The sequence below is a fragment of the Sardina pilchardus genome, chromosome 7 (assembly GCF_963854185.1).
Source record: "Sardina pilchardus chromosome 7, fSarPil1.1, whole genome shotgun sequence".
In the NCBI taxonomy this organism is placed as follows: Eukaryota; Metazoa; Chordata; class Actinopteri; order Clupeiformes; family Clupeidae; genus Sardina; species Sardina pilchardus.
Genome location: NC_085000.1, coordinates 30,741,360 through 30,763,601, shown reverse-complemented (window position 1 = coordinate 30,763,601; position 22,242 = coordinate 30,741,360). Strand labels below are relative to the sequence as shown.

Below are 22,242 nucleotides of genomic sequence, written 5' to 3'. Positions count from 1 at the left end.
GTCTTTCTTCTCGATCTTGCTCACTCAGCTTTCTCCACTCCCAAAAGGGGGATAGGCCGCCTCCAGGCTGGGGTGGGGTGAGGTCGAGTATTTGTCTAATGGTTCTTGGTATTGTGGCTCTTCCCGGCCACGGATGCCCCATGGCAGGCGGACGTGTCACAGATGCCGGGTGGGCCCTGGTGTCCGGTGCGGCCCGTTCGGCCTGGTTCTCCTGGCTCTCCCGGGTCTCCAGGGGCGCCATCGCGGCCATCTTTAACAATTCCATGCACTCCTGGCAAACCTGAACACAAGGCACAACAGATAAGTTCATGAATGCCCATCCAAAACAAATACTTGCTACATTACATCTGATGATTGCCATAGCAGGAGGAATAAGTTCATAAATACCCATCCAAAACAAAATACTTGCTACATTGCCTGTTAAACTCAACTGATGCTGTGATAATCTATTAATCTACTAAAAGATCTGGTCCCTATAAACAATATTTTTCTATCATTTCTAGGTTAGGTAGCGTTTTATGTTGGTGTTCGTCATGAAAAGACAGAGGCCATTGACAAACCTTCCTCTCCTTGGTCACCAGGTGGCCCATCAATTGCCTTGCCAATTGTTCCCTTGTCTCCTTGCTCTCCAACAGAACCTGTGAATGTCACAGGAGTCAAAGTTACCAAGTTATGTTAAGCCAGAAAATCACCACTACATGAATATTATTGAACCCAGGAATGTGTTTTAAGTGATTGTATGTGATTATGTAATTATTCTCAGTTGCATGAGGCTACACTGAATGCTTGTGAGCATTTTGGTTAGTCTTTAGGCCTGTTGTGCTTTGGCTCCATATTTTAGGTCACCTCTGGGGCCGGGGTCGCCCAGCTCTCCGGGAAGGCCTCTGTATCCTGGGGCTCCACGGGCGCCTGGGTGTCCTACGGATCCAACCTCTCCTGGTTTTCCTGGGAGACCGGCTGGGCCGGGGCGGCCCACTGCTCCTGGTGCAAGTGGCCTCCTCAGGTTGGCAGCCAACTGCGCAATCTGATCTGAGAGAGAGAAAGAGAGCCGAACCAAACAGTCAGTCTGTGTGAGGAGGTGAGCTGCTGTTTGAGCAGACAAGAGTTCCTCAGCTGCTGGAGAACAATGCAGGGTTCTCACCATCAATCATTGATCCACAGAGCTCTCTGATGTGCTGCTCACTGGCCAGCTTTCCCTGGAAGAGGAGGACATGAGGTAAAAGGAATGAGTTTGCTCTATAGTCTTAAAGGAATTTATGGCGATCTATCTTTCTTCTAAGTCTTGTCTCTCTTCTTAAGACATACAGCTAGTTAGAAAAATGTGTGTGTAATTGGCAAGGCAATGGTTAATCAGAAGAACAGGGTATCGATTTCTATAACCCCTATTTTGACATACCTGGTAAGTTATGAAATGAACATGAATTGCGATCATTTCAGTTCTACACCTACACAGTCAGCAGTGAGCAGAGAAAAAAAACTGGATTGGCACAAAATGATGCTGGTTGAGATTGGATAACTCACGGGCACGCCTGACTTTCCAGCGATGCCACTCAGACCCTGCTCTCCCTGCAGTCCCATCAGGCCAGTCTTTCCCGGAGGTCCTCTGGCGCCCATCTCCCCCTGGGGTCCAGTCACGCCCTTCGGCCCCAGCTCACCACGCTTCCCAGACTGCCAATCAGATGACACCACAACATCACAAACCCTCCTTCTTCAACCCCACTCAAAGCAGACCAAAAACAAGTAAATATGTGTCATATGAAATGTGACTATATGTGAAATATGAAATGTGGCTGTTTTTGGGGTTCATTGTTTTTTTTGTTTTTATTCCTGGACGTCATGTTATATCTCGGACACATTGCCAAGCGTCGGAGCAGCAGCTGCTTGATTGGGCCCTCTCATACTGAAGCTCCACAGGAGAGGAACTTGTTTGGCAGAGTAGAAGGAGCGGGGGGAGCGTCACAGGAAGCCCATGAGCGAGTCGCGCCGCGGCCCCTCGGCACAGCAGTGGGCGGCCACGCGCAGCACTTCTCACAGAATAATTAGGTGAACAATAACAATGCGAGACAGAGCAAAGAAGCGAGCGAGACACATCAGAGAGCTCGTTGTAATTACACTAATTGAGCAGAAAGCTTCGCTGCCATGTTGTATGATCCCCCCTGTCCCCCCCCACCCTCCTCTTCTCTCTCGCTTCGCTCAACTGACGGGCCTTGATGAAATTGTGTTAAGAAAGCTGAAGACGCAATCCATTAGGATCATTTAATCCAGTTAAACCTGGAATGTGGCCCGGAATCTCTGGGAATGACTTCCCAAAGTAGGGGCTTGAAGAGACGGAAAGAGGCTGGGAGCCTGTTAAATTTCTACACGTTTGAGGGTAATTTAATATTCCATTAAATGGGGCTGCTGTGTTTACTGTAGGTGTACTGTGTACTAGGAGAGAGCACATGGGTGTGTTTCTGAGACTAAGGGGCTTGAGATTATAAGTGTAAGTGTGTGTGTGTGTGTGTGTGTGTGTGTGTGTGTGTGTGTGTGAGAGAGAGAGAGATGTGTACATGAGTGAAAAACGTACCTCTCCTTTTTGTCCAACCGGGCCAAATGGACCCTGAAATAGTGAGAAATTAAAGTTTTAATGCAGCATATCTGCTTTGGTTAAACCACTCATTGCCTTCAACGAATAACATTAGCCAAAATTCAATCCAAAATTCCAGTTGATCAGAGAAAACAAATGTCTGACTTACAGGCTCGCCATTTTCTCCTGGCAAACCATCACTTCCGGCCACACCCTGAAACAGGAAAACAGATTTCACACATACAAGTTCATACAACGTCTGTGAATCCTTTAGACCAGAGGGTTGATCAACCGTCCCTGGTTCATACAAACTAACTTCACAGAAAATTCACTTCAAGGTCAGACAGAGGTCAACCACAAAAAATCCTAATAAATATAAAAAAAAACTTCTCACCATATCTCCTTTAGGGCCAGATGCTCCCACAGGACCCTTTAGGTGTTAGAGAGAGGGAGAGAGAATAAAGAGTGAACACATTTGAGCCAGACATGCGGCTGCTCATGGTGGTGGTGGTCGGGCCGGTTGTGTTCCGTGTGTGTGTGGAGAGGGGAGCGCGGCGGCCCTGGAGCCCTGAAGCAGCCCGTATAAAGGTGGGCTTTGTTCGTGACCCAGCTCCCTGAACAGGAGGAGGCTTTGTGGAGAGAAGGCTACCTCTCCTCAGAGCGCTTTATGAAAACACAACTCAGGGTACACGACTGGACGGGGGTGGGGGGACTGGACGGGGGTGGGGGGGCTGGGGGGGTTGAAAGGGTGAGGGAGGGGGTGAGGAAGATGAGGCGCTCGTCTTTTTTTTACTTTGTGTCTATTCTGCACTCTATGTGTGATATGTTATCACTGCCATTGTGTCTTGGATCTCTGGTTGAGCTGCCATGTTTGTCTGAGTCTGGGTATATCTGCTGCAGTAGTTATTTATGTGGATGAATGCTATCTTTTTTTCATTCTGTCGTGTTCTCTATATCAAGTATCAGACACTCAACGCACGATTGCGAGGGTTTTGCTATAAATAAGAAGACTAGTGCATTTCCACAGCAATGTCTTTGATTTAAAAAAAAAAAAATGGCACACAACCTGAATACCACAGAGCTCAGGGAAGACAAACATTTGTTGTGCAGGTCATATTCTACAAAATCTGAAGAACTACAGCATTTATAATATTCAGGATGCAGACATTACACACTGTGTGGCTGTGGTGATTCAATTTCCTCATTAAGGTAAAGACTTCTTATCTGTTTGAGATCATATTGTCCTCTGATAATTTTTACCTTTTTGTATTTTGGCAGGGAAAAATTTTTATGTATACTTGATCTATATTTACACTATTTGAAGAATAAGACTATACTTCTAAACACACAGCTGTGTGAAATGTATGCTGCTGCTAAAATGTGGCCAATTAAATATCTAATGATGATTTCACAAAGCTCCTTTCAGTCCTGTAAAGTGCTTTGGGAGGGAAGCTACAGTAATTGACTGGTAAGATGAGTGGAGGAACATTAAAGGTTTGTTGTCAGCACAGTGGTTGATTGGCACAACACTAATTAGTGCCTGCGTGGATAATGAATATATTAGCATACCCACTGAATTGAACATCATAAAATGTTTATACAAGTATACTTCTCTCTGACATGTCAGTGTTACTCACGCATGTGTCAGAACAATATGTCATAATGTTCATTTCTTTAGAAAATTTGCTTGCTAGCAGGATATAAATGATATCAAAATGTCTTTATCTTACCATTAAAATCTATCAATCATTAACTGTGTGCCAGTTCACAGTTGATTCTTCATGTGGGATCCTCACATTTCTGAATCTTGTGCTTTGTGAAGAATTTTTGGCTGTTTGTCTGGCCATGACATGGTTTGTTGTTGAGTAGGAAGCATTCAAACCTACGTCGAAAACATTTATTACCTCCACTAAGGAAGTTATGTTATCATCCGGGTTTGTTGGTTTGTTTGTTTGTTTGTTTGTTGGTTTGTTTGTTTGTCTGTCTGTTTGTTTGCAAGATAACTCGTTATGGATGGATTTTGATGACATTTTCAGGGAAGGTCTGAAATGACTCAAGGAAGAAACGATTAAATTGGGAGTGGTCTGTATCACCATCTGGATGCAGGAGGCGGTTATGTGTTCGCTTGGCGGAGGTCTGCACTCTCAAAATGCTTTTCTAGTTGATACAAATATTTTGTCTGTATTTCTTACACTCATGATAACAAAACTGCTGCATTACTGTTGTATTGCTAGTGCAATACATGTGTGTGTGTATGTGTGTGTACGTACATATGTGACGTATACTGTAAATATATGTAAATTATGACGACTTATCACAGATCCAAAACAGTTGGCAACTCACCCGCTCACCAAATCCTCCTCTGATTCCTGTTGGCCCTGGAAGGCCAGGGTCTCCAAGGGCTCCTTTAACACCCTGTGGAGAACTAAATGTTATTTCAAAGAGTAATACAAAAAGAAAAGAAAAAAACTCAACTATAAGATTAGTGCAAGTTGGAGGAAGCTAGTTGGAGCATTATGTTCCATCCAAGAAGAGGAGGAATATGTAAGATGACCAGTAAGGTCATGAGAAAATGACGAGACATGCCCATACTGTATTAGCCATAGCCTTCAAATGAACTCTGCTACAGTGGCTTTATTATGCATTGCAGTTGTGTCATTTGAACACCACCACAAGAGGACACCTGACTTCCCCACCAACACAGGTCATAATATTAAACAGTATGGTGGGATGTGTCATGCTAATTGACTTTACCTGGTAGCATTAAACAGTATGGTGGGATGTGTCATGCTAATTGACTTTACCTGGTAGCATTAAACAGGATGGTGGGATGTGTCATGCTAGCTGATTGACTTTATAGCATTAAACACGACGGTCTGATGTGTCATGCTAGCTGATTGACTTTACCTGGTAGCATTAAACAGGATGGTGGGATGTGTCATGCTAGCTGATTGACTTTATAGCATTAAACACGACGGTCTGATGTGTCATGCTAGCTGATTGACTTTACCTGGTAGCATTAAAACAGGACGGTGTGTAATGCATGCTAACCAGATGGTAATTATGTGTCACAGCTAATTGGCTTTACCTGGTATCCTTTTGATCCTTCAGGTCCCACATTTCCCACTGGTCCAAGGCCACCCTGCAAGACAGATGAGGCGTATCTATGAGGTCTACTCATGGACGGACAGAGGGAGACATCAACCACTTTTCCGTCATTAACTCACGCCACCCTTCCAGGCATCTGACGTTTCTCTCTCTGCTGCCAGCTAATTCTCTTTTCATCATTCCGCCTCTCACAAATGGGCTGGCAGGATGAAAGACAAATTATCAAAAGTGGTTCTTTGACTGTCTCCATGTGGATGCATCCTCACATCCAACAGCTCGCTCATAACAGCTTTGCTTAACCACTATAATTTACTGGTCCATGTGACGCAGTGCGTCTAATAAAAGAACAGCCTTTCGTACTGTATGCCAGGTGATTTTATTACCCAGCAAGGTCCTATCATCAGCATGTTGCATGTGGCATGGCTTAGTTACTTATGATAATGGAAGCCTAGTGCTGAAATGAGATAAGGGGGCATATACGGATGGAAGACTTGCTCTGTCTGAGAATGTCAACACAACGCACCAGCGGCTGCACTGCTGGTTCCCACTGTGTGAACAGCCGCCTCTGAAGTGTTTTTATCTTCATCTGACTGCCTCCTCAGTTCTCTCCCTGTGTGTGTGTGTGTGTGTGTGTGTTTGTGTGTGTGTGTGTGTGTGTGTGTGTGTGTGTGTGTGTGTGTGTGTGTGTGTGTGTCTGAGAGTGATGGAGCATGTGAGGTGTGGTGTGGTGTGGTGTGGTGTGGTGCGGTACATGAATGTGCTAGGGGACAGCACTAAGCACTCCTAAGAATGTGATCATATTCATGTGTTGCTAGGCAACAATTTAAGTTCATACCCATCTTATGACTGAAGTTTTTGTGAAGCTAATCAAGACTAATTGTCTCTCTGGTTGGGCTGAGTTCCAATAGTCCTTTATTTACGGTGACAACAAACTAATCATAGATGAATCCCGTCCCATCTTGCAACAGCACACACTATTCTTTTGTCGGCAAAGATGGTAGAGACAAAGAAGAATGATTAAGACTTTAATACTTGTAGATGAGTGCAAGTCAATTGAACATCTTTGATTAAAAAAAAGGCTTGAAACTTAATTCAGTGACATGGGAAAACGTCAATGAACAGAAAAATAACGTTCAAGCACTCAAGCTTATCTTAAACATAGAGAAACTGATCACCACTGAAACGTATGTCATCAGTGCAGTAGTGGCGGGGAAAATATAGATATTTTTGCCAATTCACCCCTACATTGCAGCATTGCTGAAAATGTAATATAAACATGAGAACGCAAAACTTTTGGCATCATAAAGGAATGGAGGAAATCCATAGTTGAAAACTATGCAATCCATAGTTGAAAACTATGGAATCCATTGTTTCATTTGTGCAGCATTTTGATGGTATATGTATGAGTACCGGTATATATATTTGAACAGGGTTAAGATCTTACCATAGAGACAAGAAGTGTTCAGTTCAATTATGCAGTTCCTGACCTGCTAAATATTGAATCCTTGTTGTCTTGTAACTGCTGTGTGCAGTAAGCTGCACAGTGCAAGCAAGGCACACTCTTATTCGGCAGCACCGTACAGCAGTATTTGCAGCGGCCTATTGGATCTTTACTGTTGGATTATTATTCTATGGTGTTGTGAAAATCTACAATAGAGTCACTTAATTGATAAATGAGAAATGCTGAAAATACATGATTCTATGGCAGAATGAATCATGTTTTAATGGTCGATCTTATCTTATCTATTTATTTATCTATTTATTTTTGCACTGTTTAGACATTGACTAATGGTCAGACTTTCAGTTCAGCAGCCCAATTTCACCCAAGAGCATAATCCAATAGGTTGAAGATACTCTAGCGAGGCTTGAAGATTTCAGTCCATATGATGACGCAGCATAAACGCATCCGTAAACAATAATGGAAGAGTAGATAAGTGATAGCACTGAATCTAAAAGCAGAAAATACATACCAGCCCAGACAAAAAACGACCCCATGACCTCTCAGCATACTGTGTGCATTATACAATTTCATGACATCGATTGCACTCTTATGGAAACAGGACACAAACTAGTGTGCACACTTCAAAGGTCTAAAGAGAGCGGTCCATATACTAGTGAAAGCTTCTTGGACCTCACATTTCCATAATGAGGCTATATATGGTGGTTATCTTTGCAGCTATAGCCTCGGGCTCACTGTGGATGTTGTGACTGGAGTGTTTGGCTTCTGTGCATACTTACCACCACACCTCTGGGTCCAGCCTCTCCCCTCTCTCCTGGAACTCCAATGTCACCCTGTGGGAAGAATTAGCATATCAATATACTGACAGATAAGAAACATTTTGTGGCTTGGTGAATCTTACTGTTTCTGGGTAGTTTTTATAAAACACAGTTTAACGAATTACAGGCTTAAAGAGACAGGGTACATTGAAAATGATATCATGACAGAGATCAATACAAATGAGCCATTCACATAGATTAAAACCCCACACCGCCTACAGCATCAGATACATACAGGAATACCTGGCTCTCCAGAGGGTCCTGCTTCTCCCATCTCTCCGGAGACACCCTGCCACAAAGGAAGATGATGGGGTTAGACTCAGCAGCCGCATCCGCACCCGCATCCGCACGACTCTAGTGATACTTCAGTCTCACAACCACTTATTTATACTTCTGGCTATCTCCTCTGTCTCATCTGTCTCCATGTTGTAGCAGCATCAGTACACTAGTGTCATTTTTGTGGCCATATTGTGGTGTATAAAATGTGCTAAATTTCACGGTTAGTTTTGGTCATATCTGATAGTGATGTTTCACTGACACTGCGACATCTCTTAGTCTGTAATGCTCCTGACTGAATTCTTACTTATCATTTACCTAAAGCATGAATGTTCATTCACACTATCATCTGAAGCAGTTATGGGACAAAAGCATCTCTGAGCATAATGCCTTTCATAATGTATAATGTAATTTCAATCATTACTTTACCATGAATATTCTTCTTCTTCTTCTTCTTTTTATTATTAGTATTACTATTATTATTATCATTATCATAAATAAATTATAAATTGCCACTCTTTATATATATATTGATTTATAGATATCTTCATGAAATTGAGTTTTATACAATTGTTTCCAGCTTGTTATTTGCTAAGAGACATTCAAAGGTTTCAGTAAGAGCAAGATCACACATAATTGTTCCATTAGGAATGGTACTGTGGCGACTATCACAAAGTGATGTCTCAAATATCAAGGCTTCTCTTGTTTCTGTGCACTCATTGACAGTGATTATCCACACATGACCAAATGATATTCCTGATCGCAACTCACAACTCCTCCTTTGGCTCCCTTTGTTCCAGCCCTTCCTTGTAAACCCTGTAATATACAATAGCAATACGTCACATACATACAAAGACACACAGAGACATCCTTAAAGATGCCATCATATAAGAGATACATTTTTTGTCCATGTCATGCCAGTGTTTTTCAAAAAAATACCTTTAACCATCAGCCTTAAATATGTAATGTTTGTTGTTTTTTGGAGGGGAGTTGTGGTGAAAATATAGTTAGGTGTACTTACAGGCAGGCCGTTGGGGCCTTTCTCACCAGGCACCCCATGTCTTCCGGCATCTCCCTGGCAACGCACAGAAGAAGCGCTGTGATTGTTATATCAAGTAGACTCCACTGGGAAACACAACAGAGGATTTGAACTGCATCTCCATCAAGGCGGAAAAATGCGCAGCTTACCTTCTCTCCATCTAATCCCTGTGTGCCGTCCTTGCCATCTCTGCCGGGAATGCCCTGAAGACAGAAAAGGGGGAGGGGGGCAAGAGAACGTCCTTATTCTCTGCGGACAGGAAACGGCTTACCGTTTGTTTGTTTGTATTTTTGTTTACGCTTTAAGTAACTGAAAGGTTTGGAGGTTCTTACAGGCTCCCCCTTGGGTCCTGCTGGCCCTGGAACTCCCTTAGGCCCAATTTTACCCTGAAAAGGGGAACAAGAGAGGGATGTTTAGAAGCTTTATCATTACAGGATTTTGATTGTACAAAATTAGATAAATGCAATTGGACTCAAATAATCCATTTGATATGCTTACAATCTCTCCTTTCGGTCCTTTGAAACCCTCTGGTCCTCTCTCACCGGGATCTCCCTGGAATCATCAAATGACAGACCCAATGCTTTTTATTGCTGAGAGTAAGCAAAACCTTCGCAAAACTTGATGCAACGTGACGTAACTATTAACCACTGTGAGACATTAACGTCCATTGTGAGCCATTATGTTACTCTATGAAAAACAAAGCACTCAAATACTAATAGCAAACACAAGCAAACACTCACTGTTTTCCCGATGATTCCAGGAGGGCCATGTTTGCCTCTGAAGCCAGGATATCCCTATGAAAAAAGCAAGGCACATACACAGTTCAACCCTCGTGTCATGATGACACATCCCAGTCAAAAGATACACTACAAGTGTGACCTTTACACTGACCTTTTATAGCATCACAGTATATGGAAATATGGCGGTCAAAGGGATGTGTGAAGGGATCACTGGAATGTTATGTTATGGCAAATGATGAGGAGCCATATTGCGGATCTGAACTCACCCTGTCTCCAACGGCCCCCACCGCGCCCTGCAGTCCCCTCAGACCTCTTGGACCCTGGAATGACAAGACGTGAGGTTTTTGAGCTTTATCACAAAAAAAATCAAAACCGATAAATCTGTCTGGATTTTTCTGAGCAGAACACGGAGCCGTTAAAAAGCCATGTCTGAAGATAATGATAGAGGCCACCGAAAGTGTTCTCGACAGGCCTGCCCACGACGGTCCTGTCATTCCACTCATCGTGCGTAGGTGAGTGCATGGCGCATTGCATCTGAGCTGAGAACACCTGTGGATTGTGCCGTCTAGACAGGCTCTACAGAGAATAACAGAGCTCTGGCTGAAGGGCAGCACTGGCATTTATTGTCATTGAAGAGCAAGAGGACAATGAAGGGAAGGGGAAAGTGTGAGAGAGAAGTAAAGAGAAGGAGAGAGAGGGAGAGAGAGAGAGAGAGAGACAAAAAAAGAATAATACCTGGAGACCCACTGTGCCTGGAATACCTGGAGGACCAGGAGGGCCGGAATCACCCTGTGAGGAGAGAGGTGATGACGAGCATTGTTTAAAATAGAAGGAGAATTGAGAAAAAGATCATGGTAGACTAAATGTGAAATCCTCTGGTGCCACAAAATCTTGACAAAGAGGGAGGCACTGAATGGAATTAATGTGAGCATTCATTTATCCTAGAATGTGAAGAATTACAATAATTACTTTGTGTAGACAAGATATTTGCATGGCAAAATAATAAATAAATAATGGCCCATTGTTTTGATACAGCACTACCGTATGAATGTATTTCGGTAAATACGTACCGATATACACACAACCTATGTGTGCTAATAAACATCAGTCTAGCTATGATTATGTGCCTTCCTCACCAAATGCAATTTATCTTCAAATTGGGACACTGGGACAAAAATAATTATAGATTTTGAATACAAATCATTCATCTCTTGGCAAAAGGTTGTCCTATTTTGGAACAGAAGACAAATATTGTGTTTGAAAACAGCAAGGTTGTTGTTGATGAGTCCAGTGAGATTATGGAGTGACTGTATCCAGAAAATATCAAGTCCAGCTCTAGGACACCTCTTTTTTTGGTTTGCCAGACCCTCGACACGCTTTCCCTTCCCCTTTCATTTGTCAGAGGGGGGCATGGCACAGAGGCGTGCCTCTCTACGTGTCATATTCTCCTGAAATGACCAGCACACAACAGAGTGTGAGGAAGAGGAAGTGTGGTTATATCCTTTGTGTTCCATTGGAGGCTGTCCAGGGTGGCATGGGGCTGTAGATACAACTGCTGTTCAGCGGTCACCACGGGTCACATATAATTCCAACCAATCGAGAGGCAATATCCCGTGTGTGCCAACTGAATGATATTGCTGAGCTGAAATGTCCTTTGACTGGGTTCATGTGCCGTTTGTGCAAACAGTCTGGGCACTGCAGCAGGCTGAAGGGGGATTGTCCATAGATCCAGGGGCCAGAGGAGTTTCTCATGAAGCTGAATAGTCCCTTATGTCCCTCACATCCCCCTGGTGATTTCACTCATCTCCAGACCTCGGCAATCTCACCTTCTCTCCGTCTTTTCCAAGCTCTCCCTTGTCTCCCTTGTGACCGGTGTGGCCCTGCAGGAGGCAAACAGAAAGGTCACTTCATCCGGCTGATAACAGTGGACTCATCACTGGTGTCTGCTTTTTGACTGTAATGAGGATGAGCGCGCATGAGAGTGGAGAGGTACCTTGAACCCTGGCATTCCGGGAGGACCAGATGGGCCAGGGGGACAAATGGCTGGACACTGAGGAGAGGACAAAGAGATGAGAGGAGGAAGAGAGGAGAGGATGGGCAGAGGAGAGGAAGAAGAGAGGACAGGAAGAACAGAGGAGAGGAGGAAGAGATGAGAGGAGAGAGAGAGTGGACAGGATGGGCAGAGGAGAGGAAGAAGAGATGAGGAGAGGATGGACAGAGGAGGAAGAGATAGGAGGAGAAAGAGGAGAGGATGGGCAGAGAAGAAGAAGAGAGGACAGGAAGAATAGAGGAGAGGAGGAAGAGATGAGAGGAGAGAGAGAGGACATGATGGGCAGAGGAGAGGAAGAAGAGATGAGGAGAGGATGGACAGAGGAGGAAGAGATAGGAGGAGAAAGAGGAGAGGATGGGCAGAGGAGAGAAAGAAGAGAAATTAATCAAACAATGCAAAGTGAGGGTAACAGGTCCATGTGATCTACATTTACATTAATCTAGCAGACACTTTTATCCACAATGACTCAAAATAGTAGACTACAGTAATTAGGCTAATCTATGGGCTAGAATAGACCATAGATCTACTGCATTTTATCCATGTCTGTGTGCCCACGGTCACTCCCAGTGTGATGTGGAGAAACCAACTTGGCATTTAGCTTGCAGTTGAATCAGATCATCATACAAAACAACTCACCAAAAGATCACCGCTACCATCGGGAAGAGCCCCTGGAAGACCCTGCAAACGAGATGTTTGGAATTGAGGAATATTGAACAGTGCCTACCCCAGATTGCCTTTTAGTTCACACCAAACTGAGCATGGCTAACTTCACCTGGATTGAAATATGATCTTTATCCACAAGATGGCAGTACCAGAGTGGAGTCAGACATATTTTCAATAAGGTAGAACAATGTATTAACTGGGATTATGTCATCATAAAACCGTTGCCACTCTGTGTGTCTTCTGGAAACAGTGTACACTCAAACGTGTTGCTCAGTGCTATGGTAACAGAAAAAATGGCATCTGCCTGACACTTACTGGGGGTCCATCAAGCCCAGGTGCGCCGGGAAGTCCTGGCAGACCCTCAGGTCCCTAAAAGAAAACAGACAATAATGTCTTAAAATCTCATATAACACACCACGAGTGTGTGTGTGTGTGTGTGTGTGTGTGTGTGTGTGTGTGTGTGTGTGTGTGTGTGTGTGTGCAACTGTGTGTGTGTGTGTGTGTGTGTGTGTGTGTGTGTGTGTGTGTGTGTGTGTGTGTGTGTGTGTGTGTGTGTGGTGCAACTGTGTCGGTCTTTGCATGACTATGTTGTGAGATTGTCTAATTATATTGCCGAATGTTGATAAATAAAAAAATAAACCCTCCTCCTGATATATGTGTTTTTTTTTCTGTTTTTTAAAAGCCATTGACAATGAAAGTACTTTCATACTGATTCACCACTCAAATAACAAACAACAGGTATCAATAGCCTGCTCTTTTATGTGATCCATTAAACATCTACACATAGTAACATTAAAATGACTTCCAGTATGAATAATGAATGCAAATCACACGCCTATGCTTCACAAGAGTACAGAAGAGGGAATCATGCCAAATCAAAGCTGATTCCTCCCCTTTGAACTCCTCTCCTCTGCATTTTGATGAAAGGGCTTCAAGTGAAATCATGCAAAGAGGTCACTCAGGACCCTCAGCCCTGACTCTCAGAGGGGGACTTTCCCTCCCTCACTTTACAACCATGACTGTATGCCAGCGCACTCATGGAATATTTAAGCTCCTGTGATTGTTCAGTGTCCGTCTTTTACGGAGGAGGGATGACTGCTCCTCAATCAGGTTAAGTCTAGACACGAGGAAGCTGAAACCCCACTTCTGCAACAGACACTTGCCTTAGGGTGTCACTAGAGCGCAGTGTGAATGATGTGCATACAGCACACCGACGCCACAATGAAATCAACAGCATCGTTCTGTAGTCAATTGCATTATTACACCCGTGTGACGATTAACCGATACGTATAAGAAATCATTCGGAACGTTCAAAATGTTCAGCAGAGTATAGGGTGATATGAATGTATCTCTGTTAATTGGCCGAGTGAATTCGTTTAGACGCATTTGGCCACGTTCTTATTATCAAAATATTTGTTCAGTCTTTCAATCCAGTCAATCAAGTCTTTTGGAAAAAAATATAACGACAAATATAATGACATGCAATTGTAACTTTTCTCATGCCATTTAAAGTAGCAAAATAAAATGAGATTAAGAACTATATTGAATTGTATCACATCGTATCGAATCGCACTGAATCGTTCTGTATTAAACCGCATCGTCTGTGAATCCTATCGTAGCTTTATGAATCGATACGAATCGTCTTAAAAGGGAGAGATTCACACCCCTAGATATTGTTAACTAAGGTCACTGCAAAAAACAACTAATAGGGTTTTGATGAGTTTGATTATAATTATAACACTAGCTAACCTATTCACTTTCGACTTTTCAAGTGGTGTAACCAGTGGTAAAATGAACCTTGAGTTGGGGTGTTACACCTTTATTTAACAATTTCCAAGCTGCAGACACTTTCTTTCTTGTCAACAAATGTTTAAAATGTAGTCATTAAAAAAAAAAAAAAAAAAAAAAAAACATGGCGGTGTTGTTTCAAACTGACATGATCAGCCCAGGCATTGGTTGTGCAGTGTATAAAGCCCATCACATATCTGATGAATAACTTTCAGTTTTCAGAGAGAGAGAGAGAGCACCAGACAGCATCACAGAGCTGTTTAAATCAAAACTCAGGTACTTACTGCTGGCCCTTGTGGTCCTACTCCGCCTAGCAATCCATTAGCTCCTGGTGGTCCCTAAACATTTTAATTGAGAGATGGAAACACACACACACACACACACACATACACACACACACACACACACACACACACACACACACACACACACATACAGTATACAAACACACAATATCAAAGCCATCCCTGATCAAACCATAATCTCAATTGTTTACCAAAGTAATGGCATTCTGGTGCACTGAAGTGACGAGTGCATACTCACTGGGGCTCCTGATCTCCCCCTGCCCTACGGAAGACATGGGAAGGGTCATGAGAAAAACATTAAGGCCAACATGAGCTGGACTTGAAAAAGTTTTTCAAAGCAAGAGTTTTCCGACCGAAACACTTTGGAAAAGTGAGTTTTACAAATAAAGCTTTGTGTAAGGAGGTAAAATGTTTTTTTGTTTTGTTTGGGTAGTATTATGATTGGATAGCAACCCCGTGATCTCCTTTCCACCGTTAAGTGATATCACTATATACAGTGTTGAAAATGCATGAGGCATCTACTATAAGCATTCAAATCAAAGCAGATTACAGAGCTGTCGTAACGTTGACGTGGTGTTCCCTGTCATAACAATGAATAACAATGAATGCATCCATGATATTGTGTGCATGGCCTGAAAAATGGACCAAAATGAAAATTCCATTGTGGAGAGAGACATTAGAGGAGCTCAACAGATACAGTTGGGGGTCAGATGGCTTTGATAGAGATGACCTAAACATGTACTCTACATCCGCAATGCTTGGGGAGGTATTGTGCAGGGATAACACTGCATTCAACATTTGACTGAAGGTCCAAATGAGCGGTTACTTACAGGTGGTCCAGCTGGTCCTGGAGGTCCGGCTTCCCCCTAGAAAAACAAAAAATACAAACAATCCGTTTAGAAAAATGTGCAGTGCACAAGAGTGAGTAGAATTGGTCAAAGAATTTGCATCAAGTCAATTTGTTTGCATGAACCTCAATTTGGGTTGAATTATAGGATTTCAATGGCCATCCAAACCACACACAAATAACACAACAGTGTTTCCTCTAGCACACTGATCTTTTTGAGGCATCCCGAGTCATACACAGTTTTTCTTTTCTTTTTTTCATTGGCTGATGATGCACTCGTTTTGTGATTGCCCGTCCTTTCACTGGCTGCCCATTTGATGAAAATGACCCGATGGTGCGTAATGCTGCAGTGACCTGACATGAACCAGGTGAAGAAGCTTACTGGGCCACCGCACACTGAACAGTGATAAAATGCATGCAAACTCACTATTAAAAAAAAGCACATAGACAGGGATATTATACGATCCACAGTTACCGGCCATAGTCCACATTGAAGCATAGCAGAATATAAGGCCAAACATGCAAATGTTTTCATGCTCAACACTGATGACCTTCAAGCTTAATTAAAGACACCGACAGACAGTATGAGTGAAATAGTGACTAGTGAGTATTTTGTGGTGTAACAGTGCATTGTTGTAATGCACACTACAGTCTAGTATTTCAATGACAGTGATAATACTATTGACTGCAGTTGGTCTGTTTGCAGTACTTCAGAGGAATATACACTACCAATAGTAAAATGGCAAAGGTATATACTATTGTTGCGGACTCTGATGAAGACGTTTGTAACGTCGAAACGTTAGTCATGTTTTGCACCTTTTAAATAAATCCTAAAGAAGACATCTATGTTGCACCGGCATTCCTCTTCTTTCATATACTATTGTTGTTTACTACATCAAACAATATGATAAATGATCATACATAATGCATGACAAGATTGCAATCCTCTTACAAGCGCATTAAAGTGATGTAGACCACTTGTGACAGTAAAATCAAAGCTGCCTTGCCTGAATAACACTAGTTTTCATCATTGCTGAATACTGAAAATAGTAATTTTAGACTTTATTTGATTTGGTGCCTCTTTTAATTGAATGAGCTGAGAATGGAGTGGTTGTGATGAGAGGTGTATTTCAGAGGTGGCCCTAGGCCTGGCCTCCTCCCCACCCCCATACCCCCCCACCCTGCTGTGCTGTCAGCTGTGTTTGGAGTGGCTGTGTGGTGAGAGGAAGAAAGACCCGCTCAGGCACATAACACAGAAGTGCCACGGCAACCTCTGCCCCTGTCCTTGGAGTGTTAACTGAGGAATGAGCAAGCAGCAGGCACACACACAAACACAAACAACCCTGACACACAGAGAGAGAGAGAGAGAGAGAGAGAGAGAGAGAGAGAGAGAGAGAGAGAGAGAGAGACACACACACACACACACACACACACACACACACACTTAAAAAAAGATAAACTTCATGTTTTCTGTGTTTTTCCTAAAACACTTTTGTTGTGTTTACCTCTACCAAACTACTTTCCCGTCTAAAATCTGTGTCAAAGGGTAGGCCTGTCCCTTAATACCCACCTTATAAGAACCTGAATGCCAGCCAAGAGGTATCAAACTGATTCAGTTTAATTGTGCTAGGAGAATTTAATCCAGCTAATTAAGAGTGCACGTAAACACTCATTCCCTAATCAGACCCTCTCTCGGAGAGTTTTAGCCCCTGTATGATGTCTGTTCCCTGCTGACCTTAAATTGGAACAGCAAAAATATCCACCATTTTTTGTTAATGTGTTGTTTGCTCTTCTGAGATGTTACCGTATCTAACAAGTGAGGCATTGAACTGAAATGGTTGCATTTCGAAAGCAAAGGGATTAGAATATTATCTGTCAACAAGGTAAAGGAATCCACCTGCTCCCTTATCCTCCCTTGCAGACAGATACATTATCATCTAAATCGCCTCCTTCATCTCATCCTCATGGGATAATATTTCCACACTCCTCATAAGCGATGCCTTGCCTTGGCTTCTACAGCTCAAGCTTAGCTTCATGCAGGGAAGCTTCAGCATTCCATACAAGATTATGGAGCGCTGTTTCCAGTGCAAGATCAATCCGACTAAAAAAGTCACACGCTTCCTCATTAAAAGCATGCCCTACAAAGGGCCCAGAGAAGCTCGACAAATCCAGTCTGACAGACTGAATGAAAAACACAACTGCCACACAAAAAAAGTGTTCAACAACCCAGCCTTACTGTGTGACTCAAGGAGCAAACCTTCAGAAGACCTCAGAAAATCCTCCATACAGACTACACTTAAGAGATATAAAGGAGAGTCTGTGCTTCTGAGGTTAATGCAGAAACATTTGCCCTTCTCATAAGGAGGCCAGTCACGGCCTACACTGGTTTACAGTTATTATATGAGAAAGGGTAGGACCATGCAAATGTGTGGGTACGTGTGTGTATGTATTAATGTATGTACTGTATGTAATCACTCATATCTGACATTAATGGCAATAGGTGTGTGTGGGTGTGTGTGTGTGTGTGGGTGTGTGTGTGTGTGTGTGTGTGTGTGTCACACACAGCTTGCATGCAGCAGATAGCAGACAGACTTATCATAAGCCACAGTGCCTCAAAAGTGGATCAATGATAGACGTAATGAGACTGGGAGAAACTTACTACTACTCCAGGAGGTCCATCTATGCCAGCAAGGCCATCAGCTCCAGTCAATCCCTGCAAACATTCAACAGAATGAGTTGGAACATTAGTATACTCAAATTAGACTCTACATATGGCAGAGCTAATAACATATGGCACAATGAGATCACAGCTACTTGATAGTTACTGTGGGCATGTGACTGATCTAACTGTAAAAATGACAGTTTATGTTTATGTACATGGTCTCTCTCTCTCTCTGTGTGTGTGTGTGTGTGTGTGTGTGTGTGTGTGTGTGTTCCTTTCTTTCCTTCTTGGCTGATCCTCCTTACTGTCATGCAGAGTTTGTCACATGTTAATCTGTTTCTCACGATCACTTACATCCACTCCAGGCAGGCCAGGCAGTCCAGGGCTTCCAGCTGTCCCTGGCTTTCCAGGTTGACCTTTAGGCCCCTTGGAAACAGTTCAGATTGAAAGGGTTCAATTTATATTATGATGGAAATGCACTAAGCTATTACACTAGCATTGTTTATATATAATTATTGCATCATTTGGTGTGAATAGGTAAATAGATAGATGCTGTAGCACTTTCTTCCTCCAAAATATAATACATGTTCTTCTTGAGAAAACGTCTGAAGAACTAAAAGCTAAGATGAGGATACTCACAGGCTTTCCAGCAAGCCCAGCTGGACCAGGTTTGCCCTGTTATCAGGATGCAGAAGAAAAGACAGGTATCTTTAAAACATGCCATTTGAGAATCTCAATAGATGATGTTGTCTTTCATCCTTTGATGTATTGAAGTTTGCTATTTTTCTATTTTCCATCTTGAGAGCTTGAGTGCCTACTTTTCCTACTCTTTAAGCATCCCTCCCTGACAATAACAGTGACCTCAGACAAAGGCTACCTGGTATCCTAAACATCACCTCATGTACAGTATAAATGAAAACCAAATTTCAGTCTGGCCAGGATGAAATGGTGAACAACAAGTACAATGCAATAATAAATTATACATTCACTAACACACCTGTATATTGCTGATAATGCACAAGCGCAACCCTGAGGAGAGCTTGGACACACACAAAGTGGAAGGGCTTGGGTTCTAAAGTGCTCTAAAAAAAGGCTGGCTGTAGGGGAAAGCAAACAGTGCAGCAGCCAACCTGCAGTGCTGAGCAGGGGCTGGGACAGGAGAGGAGGGGAGAGAGGAGAGGAGGGGAGGCAGGGAAGGTGGGGGTGGAAATTTAAGAAGGCCCCCGTTTGGCTTTCAGGGCCGCATGAATGAGCCCTCTGTCAGTCCAGGCATTCACATTTGGGTGAAATGGTTTTAATTTGCTGGACCAACACCAACTGTGTTTTCTTTATGGATTCCCCAGTATGTCTCCAATTCTAGTCATACTAGTCTTATTGAAAGAAGTAGAAAAAAAAAATATTCGCCATTCGCCAACTTTTGAAAGTTAAATCCTTGGTATGATACTCCTTTAACAAAAGCAAACAAGGATATGTGATAATCAGTTCAGCACTAATTAACATAACCAAATTAACTGTAATTCCCACACCTCTTTGGATGTTTTGACTTTTTTTTCATCCTAGCCTACTGTAAAACCAGCACTACAACTGATTCGATTCACCTCTTGCACCAATCAACAGTAACAGTCTTTGATGAGGTTGCCATGGCATGGGGCCTCAGGTGGGGGTGGGGGTGGAGCATTATGAGTTCTGAGAAAGGAGGAGCACTGGACTGGATAAAATTGGACCTACTGCAGTCCATTTGACCAGATCACCCACACCAGAGAAATAATTGTGTCTAACTGCCTGTAACTCTCCGCATAGTAACTGGACATTACAGATTAGAATGAATTTTCATCCGACGCTGGTGCTCAGTTTTTTAATATAATAAGCTAATAAAAAAAATACGTAATTAGAAACCAAGGATATTGGCAGCCATCTGATCAAGATAATTGTCTCTCTCTCTCTCTCTCTCTCTCTCTCTCTCTCTCTCTCTCTCTCTCTCTCTCTCTCTCTCTCTCTCTCTCTCTCTCTTAGGGTTTGTGGGTGCATTTAATAAAGTCAATCTCCTATCTAACGCTGATTGACTTCTAAAATGTTTCCACAGGGGGCATCACAGACAATGGCAGACTGTTCTAGCACTTTCTCCCCAGCCCTGTACAAGGCTCTCCCTGGCCACTCACGTCTATGCCGTCTTTCCCTGGGACTCCTGGAGGCCCTGGGGGTCCTCCTGGCCCTCGGGGTCCAGGTCTCTGAAAAACAAAATACAAAAACATACAAATAATTATGGCAAATTCTCATTTAAAAAAAAAAAAGAAATTTCACAACAATTGGCAATATTTACTATTAATAACCGCTAGGACAGTAGAAACTTTCTCTTATTTTCCAACTTCATGAGCACATACTAAAACGTGTAGGAAAAAAATCTGCTCGACAAATTCGAATTTAAGTAGAATTGCCAAAATACATAAAATAACCAGAGCACAGACGACTGTGTGTTGAAATCAGTGGTACACTAAATTGTTTATGAACAAAAAAAACATGTTTGGCGACAGCACTGGTGTAAATAAATAATGGACGTCAATTAGGATAGAAGATAAGACTCAACCGTTTTAAGAGTAAAACCTCAGCGGTGATGCCAAAGGTTGCCAAATTACGCACGCACCAACTACAAAAGGTAACAAAATTGTTGCTGACCCTGAAGTTTTACACTATTTCTTTTTCTTGTTATGAATAAGAATTTTGGTAAGGCTTAATGAAATTGCGATAACATTTGTATAGCTTTGGTGTTTCCCTGCACATTCCTGGCGGAAGGTTGAGGGAACAAAGGTGTCATTGTAGGAGGCCAACAACCTCCTGCACACAACATTCCTCAAATCCGTTTGCACTACCACATATCAAGAATACACCAGAATAAAAGCGAAATTAGATGGTAAACAAGCAATACAGCGAGATAAACCAACCGCACATGATTCACAACCAAACTTTCAGAGTGCCAATACTATCAAACTTAATACTCGTTAAATTGGCAAATATGCTCATTGATAATCCGCTTGAAGGTCTTCCAAACTTTGAAGATGACACAGGGCAACACATAATTCACTATTGCAACGCGCGCTTGTTAACAATAATTCAAAAGATGTGCGCTACTTCTGCGTAATTCCAAAAACCATGTCAGATTTATCAATCAGCTATGCTCAATCCGTCGCAGAACAGTACTGTGGGCTCCAAAGGCCGTCACCCACCTGGGCAAGGGATGATGTCAAAAGCTGGCATAGTAAAAACAATCCCAGAGCTGAGAACATAGCCATGGCTCCCGTCCTCCCCTCAGCTCCGATTTATGGTGAAAAAGTCGGCCCGTCCTATTCGCAATCTGTCCCCCCCGGCTTTTTGTGACGGGACCGCTCCTTCTCCTCACGGCGTGCGGCTCCTGAATGAGTTTCACGTTGATTCCAGATAAACCCGAGCCTCCAGCCGAAGGGGCTGAACTCAGTCGGGCACTACCTGGTCGATGGGAGATTGGGGGGGGGGTGGGTGAGGATGGGGAAAGGAACTGAGGGGGAAAGTCAGGCGGAGGGTGTAGGACTACACAGACCAGTGAAAAGTAGGACGCGCTCGAGGACAGGGGATGATGGTCACAGCCGACTAACGAATAGGATGAGTGAAACCAGAGACGATTGGGAGTACTGGATCTCTCAGAACCCCCAAATATATTCATGCATAAATTAAAACATTACTTCCAGACCTGTAAGAAAAATCTTCTACCTCGGATAGCTAGCAACTTGCCACATTGAAAACCACAACACATAGGCCTAATAGATGCAGGGGCTACCGCTAAGGCATCACCTCTAAATGGCATATGCAGCAGGACTGGCAATGAGAAAAATAGTCCTGTATCAATTAATGATAATCAATTAGCAGAGGTGGACAAAGTACACAATTATT

General features: G+C 42.9%; 1 protein-coding gene across 1 annotated transcript; it reads right to left on the bottom strand.

Moving 5' to 3' along the window:
• Window positions 1-76: 76 nt before the first annotated feature.
• col9a3 (collagen, type IX, alpha 3) lies at window positions 77-21,702 on the bottom strand. Its single transcript, XM_062541762.1, has 32 exons — window positions 21,543-21,702; window positions 20,481-20,549; window positions 18,961-18,996; window positions 18,676-18,747; window positions 18,319-18,372; window positions 15,643-15,678; window positions 15,051-15,074; window positions 14,792-14,845; window positions 13,035-13,088; window positions 12,693-12,734; window positions 12,000-12,056; window positions 11,833-11,886; window positions 10,742-10,795; window positions 10,273-10,326; window positions 10,007-10,060; window positions 9,765-9,818; window positions 9,599-9,652; window positions 9,416-9,469; window positions 9,249-9,302; window positions 8,999-9,043; window positions 8,187-8,240; window positions 7,913-7,966; window positions 5,655-5,708; window positions 4,910-4,981; window positions 2,961-2,996; window positions 2,736-2,780; window positions 2,567-2,599; window positions 1,522-1,668; window positions 1,142-1,196; window positions 847-1,029; window positions 561-638; window positions 77-280 (listed from the first exon to the last, which is right to left on the bottom strand). Exons 1-32 carry the CDS (start codon window positions 21,606-21,608, stop codon window positions 96-98), a joined length of 2,037 nt encoding a protein of 678 aa, XP_062397746.1. The 5' UTR covers window positions 21,609-21,702; the 3' UTR covers window positions 77-95.
• Window positions 21,703-22,242: the final 540 nt, after the last annotated feature.

What these genes read in the sequence shown, in the direction of transcription:
- col9a3 (XM_062541762.1), bottom strand. Translation starts at nt 21,608, where the DNA reads ATGGCTATGTTCTCAGCTCTGGGATTGTTTTTACTATGCCAGCTTTTG. An exon ending in TGGGGGCCGTTGGAGACAGG is followed by an intron (nt 10,061 to 10,272) that starts GTGAGTTCAGAT and finishes CTTTTTTCATAG; the next exon opens with GGATATCCTGGCTTCAGAGG. An exon ending in GGGCGACCCCGGCCCCAGAG is followed by an intron (nt 639 to 846) that starts GTGACCTAAAAT and finishes TGACATTCACAG; the next exon opens with GTTCTGTTGGAGAGCAAGGA.